Source organism: Asterias amurensis, chromosome 6 (genome assembly GCF_032118995.1).
Source record: "Asterias amurensis chromosome 6, ASM3211899v1".
NCBI lineage: Eukaryota > Metazoa > Echinodermata > Asteroidea > Forcipulatida > Asteriidae > Asterias > Asterias amurensis.
Window position 1 is genome coordinate 24,209,573 of NC_092653.1, and position 20,522 is coordinate 24,230,094.

Genomic DNA, 20,522 nt, shown 5'->3' on the forward strand with positions numbered 1-20,522 from the left:
TCGTACCACAATTCCTCATACTCTTTCTAAATAATCACATCAAAGAACTGTCCAAAATAACACCAGTCTTTCCTCTTTCCAAACATCCAAACAAAATCCAGCCTAAATCAAGATCACATATGTTCCCCAGGGCTCGGTGCTTGGACTTCCAAAAATGCTTCACAATACACAAAAACCTTTAAAATAAAAGCATTCAGCACTGCGTAAAATTACATCCCTCTTTTTTTTCTCTCCCATTATGATGTCTTTGTTATTTTGTGGGAGCAAAAACAGCAATAGTGTTGCAATTTTGCACAGTGATTATTGTGTTTATTTGCAGTGTAAAAGCTTATGAGATTTGAGATATTTATGGTGTAACTTGGGATGAGCCTGGTTTTGATTGGAGTGAGAAAAAATGAAGAGGTATGTAATTTTGCACAGTGCTGAATTGTGTTGTAAGAATGTTTGTATATTGTAAAAAGCATTTGTGGTCCAAATACAGGGCCCTTGGGAACAAGTGTGATTTTTGATGAGGCATGGTTGTTTGGATGTTTGGAGAGGAAAAAGAGTGGTGTAATTTTGAACAATTCTTAATGGGTTTTAATATTTAAAAAGAGTTTTGAGTATTGTCAGTCCTGGAATTTTAGCCTTGACAGGGCGAGGCCATTTTCATTTTGAAAAGGTCATTTCCGTGGAAGTTTTTTAATTCTATGGGAAACTTTTAATAGGGCATCATGGACAAGACCAGGGCAACGGCCAGGCAATGGCCCGTGTGGCTTCTGTGAAATTCCAGACATGCACTTGCTCTCATTACAGCAGTTAAACAGTTACTGTGCTGTATCCACGTATTGTAAATGGTCAAAAGAATTAATAATTTTTTGTTCCGTGTTGATGATTTTGAAAATGGAAGTAATTAAAATAAATAAATAAATATCTAGCCCACAGACCATACTTGACCTGAAGATTAACATAAAATAACTTGAAAATTGTTTACTTTTTAACACCTGTGAATATCTGAGAACAGAATCCAACCCACAGCTGGTGCCCACCATTAGTTCACTGTAGGCTTACTGTGGCTTAGCTCTATATGGAAGGCCCCTGGTGTACTTGCATGCTCTTATTCCCTACATTGATTAACATGATTCTAATACCACCTGCTTGCTATTCGGTTTTTCCCTCGGCAATTGTTTCATCTCGATCCATGAATTTTATTTAAAGTCGTTAAAAAGATTGAAGCAGGGGGTTATTATTGCACGTAATACAAGGACAAAGGAGAATATACATTCGGCAAAATTACGCTCTTTTCTTTTCCTTTTTTAAATTGTCATTGAAAATATTAGAGCAAGGAGAATTTGGATGGAGGTAGTAATAATAATCATAAACCATTCTTGTGAAGCGCAGTCTGTCCATGGCAAGACCCCAATGCGTTGGTAGGCAAGAAACTTACTTTTGAAATGAACATGATAGGAATTACTTGGAGGCCGTGGCCTTTGTTGCCTCAGGCCTTGGCTTTGGTGCCCCGTCAAAACTTTCTTTACGAGTCTAAGATGTTCCAAACTGATCATGATGGAAGTGCCATGAAGGCGATCTTTAAAGATTCAAATTTGTCAACATACTTTTTTAAAAATTTTTATCGAGCGTTTACCCTTTTTAACCTCAGCTTCAACTTGTAAATATAGTTCAATTATTTGTTTAAAGTTTATGTGATTTTGTTGTTACTTTTAATGTATTTTTATAAGGAATCCAACCTGATTATGGTTGCAAATAAATAATTCTTACCTTACCTTACTTTTTCATTTCTAATCAACGAGGGCTCTTCGGACAAAATAATTTTGCAGGATGCTTACAACCATGACTACCATTACCATCTTTTTGTTGAGAAGTCTTTCGGATAAAAATTACACAATTTCTTTGGTTTGTTTGAGGAGGCATATTCAAAGTGAAACCCTTAATAGTAGAATGCATTTAGAGAAATTTTACTAAGGTTGCCTGACTCCTTTATGTTACACTGCACAATTACAAGTACATGTAAGATCATCCATTCCTTGCTCTATGGTAAGATGCACTTAAGAGTCGCTGCGTATCGCCGACCCTTGATCATTAGTAAAGCCTCTTTCTTCGAGATGCTGTAATCAGTGCAAATCCAATTAGTAGGCTGGATTTAAGAACCGTAAGGCTCTGTCCTGGGCAGAAATCTATAGGGTTTTAAATCAGGAGGGGAGCTAGAGTTTGCTCATGTGGAGATTACATTAGAGCTGTGTAGACCTGTTAGAACCCTGCTCTTCATCAGGAGAATGAAGATGAGCAGAGAATACTGTTTGAGACATCGAGACCACAGAAGTTCTTCTTAGAACCATCACTTTCCTAAAAATGTTTTAAGAAACCTATTTTGGCGAAGGTTTACCGTGGATCAAAAAGTTTAAAACTGCCAAAGCTTTAGTGGGCAGGTGAGTCAAACTTCAATCAAAATTTAGTTTTTATCTAACCCAAAACGATTATTAACAAACAAAAATAAGAAGACAAAATTCCAAGCTGGGCAAGATCGATAACTAAACTTCATTCCTGTTTAGACTACAAAGTTGTTTGATTAAAAGCCAGAAAATGCCATTGAAGTCTCCTGGTGTTGGAAACCTTTGATCTGAAATATATGGTATACTTGAGGCATTACTTCAGTGTACAGTATGGAAATATTGACTGCTATGAGGGGCACAGTTAAAATTATGGGCCCAAGGTGGTGTCAAAACCATGACTATGTCCGAAGCGAAACTGAGGGCATAGCCATGGGTTTGACATCACCGAGGGCCTATAATTTTAACTGTGCCCCGATTATTAAGCAGTCAATAATTCTTTTATATACTGAATAAAGATTTTTTTTTATCAACAACACTGGACGGTGACACGGAATGAAAGTCGTACATATCCATGTACATACATGTATCATACAGCATACACGAACGACCTATTTGCGACTGTTACTTTCAGGGCGGGCATCTGGGCATAGTCAATAGAAAAAGGGGGGCATAGCTATATCCATGACTCCAATTTTATGAACAAGCCAATGTTTAAAATAGACATTCGGGCGGGTGGGTGCGGTCCAAATGATTTTGGGGAAAAAAAACAATTAAAGCCGGTCATTTCACAATATCATGGTTTTGATTCGCTCCCCTTCGCAATAGAATTGAAGAGCCACTAAGCCAACGCAAACCTTATCAATCAGGCTGTTATCAATGCTAAATCAATTATAAAGTTCAAATCAATCCCCATTTGAGCAACCTTGCGTATTTCAGAACCATCAGGAATTAAGATAAATATCCACATTGCTATTATGTGGAGCAATTAGGATGTAATTTGGGCTCTGGAAGCATTGGTTGTGGTTTTTACTGTGGATGCATTTGACCTTGGTGTAAGCAGCTGGATGAACTTGGCCTTGTGACGAAGAAGAATTAGAAGAAGGAGGGGAAGAAAAATCAATTTGAGGCATATTTTTCTTGGCTAGTCTTTGGAAGTAATCGTAGGATCCTTGACCATGCATGAGAAATACCTGTAGTTGATACAGTACAGTTTCGAATCATGAGCAGGTCTCGAAATAATCCATGGCACGCACAGCAATTGCCAATGTGCTTTGTGCTTTTGCAGTGGTGCCCTTTGCAAGGTTCCAATACAAATTTACATTTTCCTCAATAGAAGTTCCCCTTGTCAAAGGGAAATTGCTGTACAATAGTCAAGGCCTGTATGTGCACCATGTGGCCCGCCATGTACAGTATAGTGCAGTACTCTACATTACGCACACTTGCAAAAATGCCAATGCAACATTTTGTTGAAAATCTGTTCATGGGTTTTTAGAAATTACAAGTCACAGGACTTAAAACATTGGTACATGTAGATGAGTTTATATCAACTTTCTCTCAAACCCTCAACATTTTCACTTTTTCTTCATTTGTTACATGGTTCCTGAAATTTTAGGCTGAGGTTTTTGAAATATTTGTTATGATATCTGTGTTAATGAACTTAAAAAACTTGTGTTAAGAGGTTCACCAGACTGCTCTTGTTCGGTTGTGGGGTTGCTGGCCCAATGCGTAAGTTACTGAACTCCCCCAGATGTCAAGTGGTCCAGCAGGTATTGCGAGCCATCAACAATACTTTGACAGATTGGTTCATTCCAAATAAAAACGTTGACAGGAAATTCACCAGGTTCCCCAAAACAATTAGTATTGATCTAACAACGCCTTGTTTTTGTTTTTCCGCAGTTTAACCGAGACGCATCAACTCGCCGAGGCCAAGGAAAAACAGAACGCCAAACTGAGGGAGGCCTTTGGGATCGGCGAGAACTACGTTGACGGCAGCTCTTTTGATGCAGAGCGCAAGGCGAGGGAGGCGGAAGCACGAGCGATGCAGGCCAAGAAATACGAGTAAGTGGATAGTAATATCATCTCGTTCACATCCCATTAACGTTCAAAGGGCGGTCACAATAGACGGGTCTTGAGGGGAAGGTAATGCGGAGTTCCTGCCAAAGACAATAGCTCTGTGTAATTGGACAGGAAGGCATCAGTGTAGGGAGATATAATTTGTGGTGACATAACGTATTGTGTGTCCCTTGGGAGAACCTGTAATTCTTTGTTTGGGATCCTGTGTTGTGAGTAAATAAAGTACATTGAGTACGAATGGGTTCATACAAGTTTACAACAAAGATGACTTTGTATTATGCCCTCATGGATTGATGTCCTTGGTGCTCTCGGAACAAATTCCATCTTCCGCTATATTTTGTGTCAGTTGCTGTCAAATATACAGTTCACATATATACTTCTATAGTTGACATTACAATTGCTAGGTTTTTCCCAAGGGTTTTGCAAAACTGTATGGGGCAAGTTTTTGAAGTTTGGACAGTGAGTTGAAACAAGGTCTTTTTAGAATACTTTCTACTTATTTTTCCAATCAGATTGCCAGAGCAGTGTTCTAGGATACTGCACGGCAATGATATGCCTCAAAGTATGGATGCCATCTTAAAACTGTTTTTATTTTTGTACAAAGAGCATGTTGGTTTGTTGAGGATCAAATTGTACATGTACAACATGTATTAGTCTTTTCATCAAAAAGTTCTGAGGCAATCTGTGTGTCGCACTTTCTGTCAGCAAAGGTAAGGAATTTCCTCGACGGTGTCGAAACACGAGAGTGGATTAATATTTACCTTACTGGCTGTGGAAGTGTGCGTTTGTAAAGGATACATTTCGCATATCGCTCAGTTCCTTTGATTCGAAAGCGTGGACCACGTACGGAGGAAGTAAACGTTGTGTACAGAGTGAAATTGTAGTCTGGAAACTTCTACGATTTCAGGAGAAGTGTCTTACCACCGAAGAGAAACCCTTAAGGGCTAACACTTGTAAGGTTTTTGCCCTTTTGTGCGGTAGGTCTCGGCCTGGTTTTTGTGTTTTCACGGTTGCCTTAGATTGAGCGGTTTCTTAGGGGTAGGGATTGTTGGTCTGGATATAAGGAGGGGGGAATATGAGAAAAAGTACCCCTAGATTGATTACATTGGGGAAAATGAGTGTGACCTTAAGGCACACTTGTATCACTACAAATATTTGGATGTTGAGAGTGTATTATGTGATGTGGAGGTCTATTGAGTTGTGCCACGTTGATGTTACCCATCATGTCGGAGTCTATCTAAATGTAAGCTTCATGTCTGTTGTACTTGGCGAGGGTACATGCAACTACAACATGGTTGAAAGTGTGGCTCGCATTACAAGGTGCTTTCAAAGAAGATTAAACCCAGCCTGTCAGAGTCTGTCTAGTTGTAAGACAGTTTTCTGTTGTACTTAGCGAGGGTACCCACAACATGGTTGAAAGTGTGGATCACATTAAAAGGTGCTTTCAAAGAAGATCATGGGAGAAGTTTTTATTATGTGATGTGGAGGTCTATTGAGTCGTGCCACATTGATGTAACCCAGCCTGTCGGAGTCTATCTAAATGTAAGCTTCATGTCTATTGTACTTAGCGAGGGTACCCATGAAATGGTTGAAAGTGTGGCTCACATTACAGGGTGCTTTCAAAGAACATCATGGGAGAAGTTTTTATAATGTGATGGTGGAGGTCTATTGAGTCGTGCCACATTGATGTAACCCAGCTTGTCGGAGTCTATCTAAATGTAAGCTTTATGTCTGTTGTACATGTACACGTACATGTACTTAGTGAGGGTACATTTACCCACAACATGGTTGAAAGTGTGGCTCACATTACTAATGTGCTTTCAAAGAAACATCATGGGAGAAGCTTTTTGATGCTGTGTAAGGTGATCAATATAGGTTTTGCAAATCAGTTATAGCATTTCTTAGAACCTTAGGGTTCAAGAAACTTTGAGTTGCCTTATTCATTGCTTCAAAGTGTGACAGAAACAAAAATGTACCAAGAGGAACAAAAGGTACTGGAGTTTATGCTCAAAATGTTCCTTTTACTTCAGGTTCCTTTATTGATTTCTTTAATTACAAAGTGTGATGGAAACAAATTTGCACTAAGAGGGACAAAGGGTACTGAAACTCATGCTAAAAATTTTCCTTTTACCAGGTCGAATCTAGATCTTTGTCCTATTGTTAGACAACAAGAGTATATGATAGGCTGCCACCATTATATACCACTGTCTGCAGCATCAGAGGTACATGGTCCAAGATCCGACAAGCCATTATTAATTATAGGCCGAGAAAAATGTACACAACTTTTAAACATCTTCTAAAAAGGCAGCTACTGTTCCAGTGAAATTGTGGGAGGTTAGTTTCATGTTTCTTGGAACTATACACCATTGGAATCGAGGCACTCATTAAAAAACCAATGTGTTACCATCACTTTAAAGTAGAGTGCCATAGACCACACGCCTAGCACACTTTGTTGAAGGTAATCAACTTCCGATATTAAAGATCAATAAGAATGGGTTGAGTTGATCATGTTCGGTGTATTGCCAAAGGGAGATTGACATTGCATGAACCGCTCAAAGCACATGCTGCAGTAATGGACTCTCTCCGTATAGAGTTCATTGGCTTCCAGTGTAAGTTAGAAGTAAGGTCAACATCAAAAGTGTAAGGGGTGTGTTCGTGCAGTAAACATTTTGCAAGCAATAGTCCGGGCTCATATTTGGTGAAACAGTCCACTTGACGATCAGGGCTCCAACTTTTTCTTGGACCAGAATTCAGCAAGCTTGTGAAAGTTTGTGCAAACTACATGTTAGATATATAGACGAAGTTACCTTGGTTTACCAAAAGGCTAAGAGCGACCTTGTACAGTCCAGGGCCTCTCTGGCAGGCAAGATACCACACTGTTATGTATGTATACGTAGGGAAACTTTACATTCTGTTTTGCTGTGGTGCTCTCTGCCTTTGCTGCGCGTCATCTGCAAGGTTCCAAAACAAACGTACAATTTCCCCATAGAAGTGCCCCTTACCAGATGAAAAGTGCTGTGCTGTGATGTCACAGGTCTTATGGAATATTGGGTTGAATTGAATACAGTAACGCAAGACCTCAGGATCATTGGCTCAATGCTAAACCCATTGACCTCGGCTGTACAGTCCAGTGTTTAAGTCAAGGCCTGAATACATGTATTATGTATGGACAACTGAGGAAGTGCGGACCTCAACAAAAGATGCTGCACAGAAGTATCTGTCATGATACATTCTCTTGAATGCATTAATAGTTTGACATGTTAATTAGAAAGTGAATTCAGGCCTGAAATTTCATCCTTGAGAGGGCAAGGCCATTTTCATTTTGCATAGGGCAGTTCCAACGTGCCAATGGGAAATCTTAAAGTCTATGGGAACATTAAATAGGGCACCAAGGCCAAAACCAGGGGTAACAGAGGCCGTGTAACCTGAATGTAACCTGAATTGAATGTCATCCTGTTATAAATTTGTATTCACTTAAAGGCAGTGGACACTTGTGGTAATTACCCAAAATAAATATTATCATAAAACCTTTCTTGATTACGAGTAATGGGGAGAGGTTGATAGTATAAAACATTGTGAGAAACAGCTCCCTCTGAAGTGGCGTTGTTTTCAAGAAAGAAGTAATTTTCCACGAATTTGATTTTGAGACCTCAGATTTAGAATTTGAGGTCTCGAAATCAAGCATCTGAAAGCACACAACTTCGATAGATCATGGTGCGACAAGGGTGTTTTTTTCTTTCATAAATATCTCGCAATTCCGACAAACGATTGAGCTCAAATTTTCACAGGTTTGTTATTTTATGCATAAATGTTGAGATACACCCACTGTGAAGACTAGCCTTTGACAATTACCATTATAGTGTCCAGTGTCTTTAAAGTCGCATTTGGGAACAAAAGTTGAACAGGTCCAAGAGTCTGATTAGGCTTTATGGACAATAAGCCTATTTGGTCTCTTCCCTCCTCCCACCCATTAACAAGCAAATTGGTTTTTGATTCCTATCAGATTGGTGGCACTTGAGTTCCTATTTTACGTAGTAGCAGACTAAATACTTGTCTAATAGCTAGATTTACTGCAGCTTTCAAGTATGTACTTCAGTTGTATTGTGCAAGTCAAATTTGCAATTTCCGTCTTATAACTTATCGATAAATCGTTCGTGCTCACACCATAATGTATCCCGGTGCTGTATCAACACGCCTTAACTACACAGTTGTCCTTGGATCGTGTATAAATTTGCATCGTTAGTTTAAAACATGTGTACAATGTGATTACTTGGTTATAATTAATCACAGGTGGTGTGCTGGATGTATTGTTCTAAATGGTACTCGACTCATTAGAGTCGAGATCAATTAAGTGTACATTTTGTATAGGGTAGGCGATAGATACGTGTTCTGTTTAAAGGCATCAAGCTGAGGCCCATGTTCCTAATAGACCTTTATCATGCATGGCACCAGACTATTATTTCGTTCAGCCTCAGTTTAGTTAAAATGAGTTGGAATTTCAACTCGATTTAGAGTGAAGTTCATTCAAATTTCACTCAAAAAGAGTGATTTATATTGAGCCTCACCCTCAAAAGAACGAAAATGCCACCACTCGGACAAGATAGTGAAATGCCTTGAGAGAGTATGACATAATTTCAGTATGCATCATGAACAGCTCTGTCTCAATAAAGTCCCTAAGATCTCCAAATCCCCCTGCCCAACCCAAGTGAACAAGTTTCACAAAGAGCCGACCTAATCCTTTGAAAACGTCGTGACAAACGGGGGCGATGAACATTTCTCAACGGCGGTGAGGCATATCGTGCCGAAGAGACAAGTGGTTTGCCCGAGGCGGGTAAAGATAGAAGAAGGAAGAAAAAACCTAATTGGTTGAATGGCAGTCGTGAGACGGTACTGACTGATGAAGTGATATTCATTGACTTTTTACTGTGTGAGTGTTTGGAAGTTGTTTAGTTAGTACGGTTATAGCGTGATATTAGTCTCCTCTATTGACAGACACTAATATTTTTAGCACCTTTTTTGTCTTCACTTGGCCGATAATACAGTTCATGTGTACATTAGAAACTAGATAATGAGCTGTGTGTGGTTGAGTGTGCGCTCAAGTGCTATATCCGATTTGAAAGGGAATACATGTACATTGTGGATGTGCTAAATGTGAAGGACTTTAAAATGATCAAGATTGAAGCCTATCGCCAAGCAGTTTGGTATAACCGATGATAGCAATGTGAATGACCTAAGAAACTTGGCATTCAAACATTTATATGACTCCATTGGGATTGTAGGCCTGATATTTCACGGAGGCAGTAGAGGTAATTGCCTCAATGCCCCTGGTCATTGCCTTGGTGCCCCTTGTTCCTGTAGAAATATATACTCTCATACATGTACACGTACACGTGTAGAGGTGCCCTGTGCAACGAGTCTGGGTTTGCCCTCAAATCGTTTGTGTGATTTTAGTGACTTGTCAGCAGGACAAGTTAGCTCCTTTTTTCATTAGTCTCGTCAGGTTTTTCACTAGTCCATATGCTACAGTGGGGAGACTTAACACAGCCACAAGGCTTGTTTTTCAAAGTTTTACTGGACCAGAATTTTGGTATAAGACCAGAATCAAACTTTTAAACTGAGGGGCGAAGTACATAAAGTACACAGTTTTTTTAATATTAATAATAACATCGAAGTCTTATATAGCGCACGTATTTACCAAACAAGGTACTCAGAAAGATAGGATATTGCAGTGATGAATTCTGAGACCCAATTATTTAGCACCTTATAAGGGTTTACAAGGTGCTACGGCGCATTCAGCAGCCACAGCCAGGAACACCGGGGCGAACCCCTTCTCTTCTCGATAAGTGCACTGGGTTCTTTTACATGCGCTACACAACACATGGGACCAACGGCTTTACGTCCCATCCGAAGGACGGAGCAATGGTTAGGTGTCTTGCTTAAGGACACAAGTGTCACGGCTCTCCACAAGCTTTGCTCTCGCTTACCCCACACCCCAAATGAAAGTGTCTGGTAACGGCCTGTGACAGGCCTGTGAGTAGGAAAATTTATTTTGTGGTATCATAGACTCCATAAATATTGCTCCAATTACCAATTTGAACAATTTCACCAAGCTCATCAGCCAGAGGGGAATAAACTAACCGGCCTCATCAGATTCCTTCAAACATTTCCATTGATTCACCACACAAGATTGAAAAGTACATCCTTGAAAGCTTGGCAAACAATATCAACAATTCTTAATTACTGAAACAATAATTTGCCTTCAGGCGCAGAATTTACGCCATTTCAATGTTTGTATTTTTATGCGTGTGTATTGAGTGATTGACCAACCGTCCTTGTACATATATCGTTGAGAAATCTTTACCCCCTTGATTAATGGAACAATCCCCCTTGGGTATAGGATGCCCAATCAGGTGAAACCTTTCGAGTTCGACTCTCAATCAAGAAAGTTCGGACAATCATGCCGATGAAGTTCTGACGTTGAAGTTGATTGGAGCTTGAAAGTGATCGCCCTATCGCTGCCATGACCAGTAATTATTAGCATATAGTGGTTACAATTAAAGCTGACCTACATGTAGGAGTTCTACTTCAGCTAGTAATCCCTGGTCATCCAAGCATGACTTTCTTATATGGGACCATGGTAAATTTCAATCAGAAAGGATAAAGTCTATTGGAAAATGTTGAGGGGCTAAAGTTTAAGACTACATGTTCATGTAGGCATTAGAGGCAATAACCTCCTGGTGAATTTTCAGGATTGTCGAATGTATATAGCAGGCCTGGAATTACTTTTTGCCCCATGGTCTTGGCCCTGGTGCCCTTTCAAAAGCTTCCCATAGACATCCATTGGAAGTGCTCGATGCAAAATGATAATGGCCTTGCCCTCTGTTGCCCTAGTGCCCTTTTCTAAAAATTTCACATAGACTTCCAATGCAAATGCCCTTTGCAAAATGAAAATGACCATCACTGATCAGAATTCAACTTCCGTTGCATGTATCCTTTTATTTCTTCTGTGCATATAAAACTTCCTAGGAAATGATAACCAAGAAGTTTTGGCAACCACAGCTGATGAGATTTCAGCCACCGTTTCATGTATGTCCTTCTATAAGTCGGGGGAATTACAAGTATTAGCTCCTCGGGAGCGTTCGGTTTTAATCAGCACAAATCAAAGCCGGTTCCGTCAGGGAAGATTAACCACTCAATCAGTCCACGGCTCCTGAACATGCATTTGGCAAAAATAAAATGTTCAGTGCCTCCCTTTTTGAAAAAAAAGGAGGAGGCCCTTTTTTTTCAAAATGGCCGCCGGACCTGCTTTTTCAAAACAAACGGCTACGCTAGGCCTACTCAATAATTTGTTTTGTTTGGTTGACAGTGTTTAAATATATTCGTTTTTTTGTTTGTAAAGAAACAAAAAATCCATTAAAAAAAGTGGGAAAAAAAGAGACAGCATCTAAAAAGGAAGCGGGCGGGGACGCTAAACACGTTTTATTTTTATTTGGCCTTTAGGATATTTCTGGCAGTACATAGACTGGTACTTCGTCACTGTCCTGGGTGGCGATTCATTTGATCATTTCATACATATTGCATGGAGGCGACGTGTGCAATTAGGATACAGATACCTTAGCATTGTCTGGGTTGTAGGGATTTGTGTAGCATTAGGGAAAGTGAAATAGTATATTTGTGTCAGTATAATCATTCCTGCACCGACGGGTACTCGAGCGTTTCAACCAAAAAGGTCAAAGTAAAGGTCATGACTTGTATTGGCATTTCACATGTCTTAAACATGGTGAGCGCTTTGAGATGCCCATCAAATTCTGATTTCCCCTTAAAAAAATGTGGTCGGGATCCCGACATATCTCACCGGGATTCCTGACTCATCACACCGGGATACGTTGGGATAAGTCGGGATGGATGTATCTCGATGTGTTACATCAGGAAAGGTGATGTCAGGATCCCGACCCAGCGTGGGATACGTTGGGATAAGCAGAGCAAAATAACAATGTAAACTTAAGCTGGTTATCTGTTACTTCTAAGCAATATTATTCGGTGTTTTGAAAGTTCTTGCACTTTGGAAACGTAATAACCTTGTGTCTTAACAGTATTTATGTTACCGTGACAATTTCAGTTTGCAGAGTCTTTCCTAAGTGTGTCTGTCATTGAAGGGTGTCATTTAAAAATGAAATGGCCTCGTTTTTGTAGCAGGTTTCATGCCCACTTGATACACTAACAGCTTTGCAAACGAAAGTCCTCGATAAAAACAACAAAATACAATTTGGGAGGAAAATAACCATGCTGAAATTGGGCCCCGGGCACACAGTTATGAAAGGCCAACCTCTTAGTTTCCTTAGCAACTGGGGGTTCAAATTGAATTAACCCCATTTGGACTTGTTACAATTCCCACCAAAAATGTTTTGATTTGATATGGTTGCCTTGCATGAATTATATAGACCTGTTGTGTGGAGTATGTCTTAGTATGGTATGATGTTTAGATGGAGCAGAGCTGCCAACTCCCTGATTCTGCAGAACTTTCCCGGAAAATAAACCAATATTTTCGGCCATGTTCTGATGAACAAATTTGAAAATCTCCTTGATTATGGAAACTTTGTCCCTATTACGTTGAATGTAAATATCTCTCTGGTTGTTGTACGAAATCTGCAAAATGTTAGCAGCTTTGATGTACATGTACATGTAGCAGCATACTTAGTTTAAAGCCATTGGACCCTTTCGGTAAACAGTATTGTTCAAGGCCCACACTTTGTGTATCACAACTTCTATATAAAATAACAAACCTGTGAAAATTAGGCTCAATCGTTCATCAGTATGTCTGTTGACAATGACTTAAAAGAGTATTTGTATAGACCGTGTTACCTTTGAAGAGTTATCTTAAACATTCCACAGCATTTTCTGGCAGGCAAGATGTATGTAAAATGGGCATATCATTTATGATGACCACATGCCTTTCGTTTTGAGTGCTTTAAAACCTTTTTGTTTTTGAACATCATCTGCCGTTAACATGGTTTAAAGGGGGGTAGTCCATGTGCATAGTGCTTACGACAGACTTTCCCAGTGCATTGGTATTACTATTAAACCGATCAAAGTGCTCTGACACAATTTTACATCGGAAAAAAAAGTGTATAAAATTCTTTTTTTTCTCTGAGCTTGTTTTTCTTTTCAACCTATAAAATTGTATTCCTGTTGAACTACATCAGATGTTCTTTGTAATTTATCTGTTTGTACACAAAAACCACAACCAAAGTTCATCGAAATGTGTTCCGTAATCGTTGTTAATTAAACTGTCTACCTTTTGTGTAATATTTTTAGGATCTTGCGAGAGCCAAGTACGTCACCGCCACCGACCAAGCACAAGAGAAAGAAGTCTAGCCGCCATCGCAGTCGGTAGGTCTGACATAAATGTATAGAGCTCGTAAATCTGTAATTTTGTGTCAATGGTTTGCCGTGATTGAAATATAGGCTGTGATGAGACAAGCACTGACTAATCAGAGCAGCTGTCTGGGCTAAGCACAACAAAATTATGCTGAGCAGATTAAGGTTACCAGCCAAACGATGATGTCACATGTACAATTTGTGACTGGTATCCTGTTAAATTCTGCTGAGCTAAATCTGTTAGTCTCAATGGTTTGTCGTGATTGAAATATAGGCCCTGATGAGACAAGCACTAATTAGAGCAGCTGTCCTGGCTTAGCACAAAAAAATTATGTTGAGCAGAATAAGGTTACCAGCCAAACGATGATGTCACATGTACAATTTGTGACTGGTATCTTGTTAAATTATGCTGAGCTAAATCTGTAATTTAGTCTCAATGGTTTGTCGTGAGTGAAAAATAGGCCCTGATGAGTAAGCAATTATCAGAGCATCTGCTTAGGCCCGATTTCACAGAGCAACTAAGCACAACAAAATGTAGTTTTTAAATTACCCCTTCACAGTAAACTTTCAAAGTGATTCTGACGACAATAATAACGAAAAACGTTCAAACACTTGGTGTGGAGGGCAGGTGTCACAGACAGGAAATTTAACTCACAGTTTTAATAAATGCACAACTCATAAATCAATGACATAAAAAAAGACTCATTAGTCATTAGGGCCCTCCTGCTGGGCTCTGCGCTGGCCATTAGTAAGCCCCAATCAAATAAAAATAGCAAATCAATTGATTTTTTACGGTTTGCTATTGTAGAGGCACTTGACAGCCAGTGGGCGGGAAGAGCATGATCGCTCACTTTGTTTTTGTTTTCAGAGGTGGTTGAACTTTGGCAATTGTAGTCAACTTTGTGCACTGCAGAGCTCGGATTCAAAGAGCTGGGGCGGATTTCACAAAGAGTTAGGACTAGTCTTATCTCGAGTTAGGACCAGTTACTCGTCCTAACTTAGGAATATCCATGCAATTTGTATATCTTTTAGGACTAGTCCTACCTACATGTAACTCTTTGTGAAATCGACCCCAGTATACTCACCCAGTATCCCAACATATGCATAAAATAAGCATGTGAAAATTTGGGCCCAATAGGTCATTGAAGTTGCCCCAAAACAATGAATGAATAAAACACCTTTGTTGCTTCACAATTGTGTGGTTTCAGCTGTGTGTGACAGGCTTTGCATTGTCGAAGCCTTTCTCAGATTCAAATTTGGGGGTAAAATGATCTCTTTCTCTAAAACTACATTACTTTAAAGGGGGTCGTTTCTAGCAATTTTTTATTTAACATCATCAACAGCTCTCTAGTGCTCTTAAAGTGTTTATGGTCATTGAATTTTTGAGTAATTACCAAAGCTACATACCCTCCATTAAAGGAGTTTGGAGGAATGCATTTCACGCTCTTTAAAAATGACATTCTGTTTTTGATGAAAACTTCCTACAATACAGGGATTTTTTTATCCAGCTTGCTAATTGACCTGTTGTTTTCACCAGACAGGTGTTCTTTGTTTTCTTAGCTGTTTTTCTCTCTTGAACGAAATAGACTTAGACCTGACGGATATTTGCTTCTCATCAATTAACTCTCTTTCTTTCTTGGTTTGTTACTTTGTGTTTGCTCTTTGCTAGCAAAAAACGGAAAAATGGAGACATGGACAGGTAAAGTATTTTTTAAAGCGTGTGTTTTTTTCTTCTCAGATTTAACTCGTCATTATTTTCCTCTACCCCCAAAACGGTGGTTTTTGTAGATTAAAAATCCACCTGTTGTAAACTTTGCAAGAAATGGAAAGTCAACATCCGCTAGCAGTGGAGATTACATGTAGATATAGATGGAAGTCGGAGGGGGTTTGACTGCTTGCCTTGGAGCAGTGTTTCTCCGTTCTGATGAACTGAGTGAAATTGTACAAAAATTTAAATTGATGATTGAGGACAAAATTAAGCGGTCTGCAAACTAAAAACTATGTGGTGCTCAATAACACGATGACCCAGTCCACTAAAAAAGTATTTAAAAAAAGTAATCTAGGTCATGGAAAAGTCTTTTTAATGACACAAAGTGACGAATTAGATTAGTATTTTTTTTATGGCACGGATATTTTTACAATTTAGTCTGATTAGAGTTATCAACATTTGTATGGTTAAAAGAATCGATTGGTTCTAAAAAACGCATCTATATAAAATAATACTTGAAATCTATGTATGCAGAGTTTTTATAAGGATTTATTTTTAATAAATATCTTTTAAGATCCAAATAGAGTCAGCATACAGACTTTATTGTTGAGCCTTTTAATTAGCTTTAAATATAAATATGTAATGATAATTTCATATTTGGAAACAACAACAAAATGAACAAAAACTATGACCGATTGAACTGTAGGAAGTATCGCAGATTACACCCTCGGGCTATCTAGATATCCATCAACCCTCCAAATCATACACTGCAAATTAATTTCAGCATGGTCGGGAAGACTTCGTGGGAGGAAACAAATGCCAGCGTTTCATCAGCGCTCATGATGCGCGGCATGTTGATACTGTTAAATCAGGCAAATGTCCCAGGCTTTGGATGAGAGTAGACTAGACCGAAAGTGAAAAGGATTTGTTATCCTGTTTTATTCTGTAAAGGCATGATTGATTAGAAACTGATAAAAACCGACAAGTGTGATCTACGTGTACTAGTAATACAAGTCATAAACATGCAAAAACATTGGTTAGATTTTTTTGTGTTGTACAATACTTTAAAGCTTTCATTTAGTGCTGTCCGGTGTGGTTGCTGTTTATATAGTTCATCAATTACTTTTGCTCGCTGGGTGGGTGCAAGCCTTCAAACTAGATCAATCTTTTCATTTTCATTTAGGGTTTTTAAGGGTGAGACTCTGTGTAATTCGTAACTCTTGCTGATATTTGAACATTAGGCCCTTGTTACGGCACTCAATTTTCTTTCCTGCAAATGTTAAAGCAATAATTATATGGAAAGATCAGGTTTTTAAAACTGGTCACACATGCACCAGGCTGGCAAGGTCTATTAGTTGAGTAATGTTGAAGTCCATGCTCTAGACAGATTTATCTGTTGTTGTTGCCCAGATACACTATACATGTATAGAGGCATACTTGTACAAGCTTGATGGTAAGGTTTGTAAAAGGCACTTCACTTTGTCTTTTTGCCAATATTTAAAGACACTGGACACTAATGGTAATTGTCAAAGACCAGTCTTCTCACTTGGTGTATCTTAACATATATGCATAAAATAACAAACCTGTGAGAATTTGAGCTTGACTGGTCGTCGGAGTTGCGAGATAACTATGAAAGAAAAAAAAAACACCCTTGTCACACGAAGTTGTGTGCTTTCAGATGCTTGATTTCGAGACCTCAAATTCTAATCTTGAGGTCTCGAAATCAAATACGTGGAAAATAACTTCTTTCTCGAAAACTACGGCACTTCAGAGGGAGCCGTTTCTCACAATGTTTTATACTATCAACCTCTCCCCGTTACTTGTTACCAAGTGAGGTTTTGCCAAGTGATAATTATTTTGGATAATTACCAATAGTGTCCACTGCCTTTAAGGGTCACTAGGGCCAAGACAAGTGGCAACAGATGCCATGGAGTTCAGATTCCTCCCCATTCAAGGCTTCTTTTTATGTATCAGGCCTGAATCTTAATCTTTCAGAAAGCATGTTAGACCCTTTTTTATATTTCAAAGTCCACTTCCAATTGACCTTTATCATGGTGCAGCCATCTTGTTTTTTCTCCCATTGATACCAAACCAAGGCTGGAAGAACAAAACAGTCTGGTTCCTATTTGCAAAATGATTAATTATTGTTATTTGATACGAGGAACAAGACCAAGATGGAGGCAGCATGATAAAAGGTCTATTGGTCGGGTTGGTGTATTTGTATCTTTTCTCCACTTTATAGGACCCAAGTTCGAATCACATCAGGGCACTCTGCGGGTTGGTTCAAACTGTAAATAACAACAATATCTGTGTTTACATCAATATTTGATAACAGTTTATATTTTGCCACTTGCCCATCTCAGATCAGAGAGTACATCCCCCGTGCGCAAGGACAAGAAGAAGAAATCACACAAGAGAAAGAGAGACAGGTGATTTAATCTTACTTCAGTTCTGGTAGGGGTAACCACCCCTATACAAAAACGTATAGCTACTCAGATTTATTTGAATGTCAGACTAACACTGTTGTGTGCCCAGTTTTTGTTTATGTATTTGCAAATTGTGTGCTGCATGATCACAACTGAAAATTGTATATATTTCTAGTAAAAAAAAATAAAAAGTGTTTTCGGTTTCTCCACCTTTTCACACTTTTATCTCTGTGTAGTTATTAAGGCTTGGATATATACTGGGTAGGATATGAAAAACTTGGGTTTCATTAGATAGTTTGGGATTGAATGTACATGTATACATGTATGGTTACTTTACTATAAACACATTTGTAGCATTTCAGTTTTACAAGCTATCAATTTTCTTTTTCGGAAAGGTTTCCATTTTGAAATATTTTCTTAAGGCAGTGTCCTTTTTTCAGTACATGTTTGGATTATCTGTTTCATTGTGTAAAAGAAGGGGTTTTTGGGTTAAACTGCATGTCATCAGGAAGTCTTATGCTTGCCTTTGTGTTTGTTCTTTGTGCACAAGGGTTTATATAGGCTTTCATTTTATACAAACCTTATTTTTAGTGTTCTTAGAAATAGACAAACTACTTGAATGTCAAACCTTTGAAGAAAAAAAATCCACTATAGCTTGTATGCATACTGCATAAAAGCTTTACTCCTGGAAAGGTGTGTACATTTCTATGCATGGCCAGTGAAGCATGGATGGTGTTGGATGATGAACCAATGGGCGTCACAATATACATTAATGGACCGCATAGTAGGAGGGGTTAAATGAGATCTAAACTTGCCCTTTCGCAATCAGATTTAAGTTTTATATCAAATAGGTTTAGTTTGTGTCTTTCTGCACTTAACAACAAAACCTGTAGAAATTCCTTTTTATTTGTGTGTGTATTGTGTCTACATGTACAATGTATCTTCATGTCCTTACTACTATTACATGTTGGTACGTACTTTCCTTTAGCTTTCATGCTTTCTTCTCAGTTAGCTTAATCCCTCTGTACAAAAGTGGAAAAAAAAAAAACTTTTCTGCCTGCATTTGTAGTTTAGTTTATATGTTTTGGAAACACTCAAATCTTACTAGTTTGTATCTGCACAGTGTCATCTTTACCATAACGTGGTTTAAAATAATCATATTTTAATTTGCAATGTCATTTGCCAGCACCCATTTCATCAAATTCCAAAGTCCAACTTTGGCAACATTTTTCAGTAATTGTTCTACCTCTGTTTAAAAAAAAAAATATTGTGAGCAACTTCACAAGCAAGGTTCTTACAAAAATGGTGAGTGGCTGCATTTGTTTGGTACAATGTACTTCATGGACACCTTTTATGGTTATTGGACCCTGTCCTACAAAATCATTGCTATTGGGGCTGGGGGTTTGGGTGGGGTAAAGTGGGTGTGGTCCGCTGTTCACATCTCATTTTGTAGCTTTTGTATTTGTTTGCATGAGAACGCATCAATGTTTTCCACTTCTACTTGTCTTTAAATGTCACATGCCATCCATTCCAACTAAATGTTGAACTTTGCGGATAACATATTAACTTCTAGACACTGAGGTTTGTGTTTAACATTGACATGCTGGAGGGTTGCAAGTTTGCGTTCCATCTCGCCCATTTCTAAGCAGTGTGGTCACGAATCTGTACTTGAACGGGGACGAACAGAATCTTGTTATTGATATTTCTTCAATTATCTTTTCCCAGCTGCTTTCAAAGCTGGAAGTTTCCATCTGGTGTAATGAAATGTTTCAATGTTGAATGTTTTGTATAATGAGCTAACTGATATTAATACATGTATCTGGTGCTGTGATTTACTGAGTGTAACCACATCTAATTGTTTTGCTTATTTCTTTTCTGTTTTGTCACAAACACAAGCTGTGAATGTTTTATATTGTATCTTTAATTATACACTCTATGTCACAAGGAGTTTCATGTAAATATCAAGATGTTACTTTAAGAACGATATTTTGTACAAGGTGAGAAAGTTTTAATGGAAAATAATGACGATAATTTTCAAAGTTTGGAAAGAGTAGTTTTATAGAAGCTTCAGTTTTGGGTATTGCTTTTTGTTTATTTGTTTGTTTATCTGTTTGTTTACTGGCTTCACTATTTCATCATTTTGTGTAAATAATGTATTGCATGGTGTGAATATCAAACTGCATGCATTCTCACGCTAACGATAACTTCATGACATTTTATCCATATAGATGTTGACTTGCATGATCGTTAAGAAAGTAATTTACAACTTTTTCTTAATAGGGGGGACATTCACTGAGTTCTGCATAGGATACATTTCTGTAGCTGCTTTTTGCATACATTTGCATACATTTGCATACATTAGCCACATTAACCAATCACCTGTGTTTTACTGTGCGTAATAACGAGCCTTAATGAATAACCCTGAAACCATCTTCTTTTTTCGTTATTTTCATTCCTGTGCTCACTTACGCATCCTATAGTCCATAATCTTTATATGTGGAACAATCAAGGTAAAAACTTCTGCATTACTTTATGTAAATCAGGTCTTTCATACATGATGCAGAACTGATCATATCTAGGAAATCAGTTTCCTATCTGTCAAATCAA

The 20,522-nt window shown here is 38.5% G+C and overlaps 1 protein-coding gene across 8 annotated transcripts in view; it reads left to right on the top strand.

Annotated features, from left to right (window-relative positions):
* Positions 1 to 20,522, top strand: part of LOC139938914 (uncharacterized) — a 64,075-nt gene that overhangs the window by 21,985 nt on the left and 21,568 nt on the right. For 6 of the 8 annotated variants that reach the window (XM_071934579.1, XM_071934582.1, XM_071934586.1 and 3 more), the window contains exons 4-7: positions 4,227 to 4,388; positions 13,719 to 13,793; positions 15,451 to 15,480; positions 17,853 to 17,918. In XM_071934579.1, coding sequence (XP_071790680.1) covers positions 4,227 to 4,388; positions 13,719 to 13,793; positions 15,451 to 15,480; positions 17,853 to 17,918 — 333 coding nt within the window. The remainder of the gene's footprint in view (positions 1 to 4,226; positions 4,389 to 13,718; positions 13,794 to 15,450; positions 15,481 to 17,852; positions 17,919 to 20,522) is intronic. The other 2 variants (XM_071934583.1, XM_071934584.1) reach the window with 1 other exon arrangement.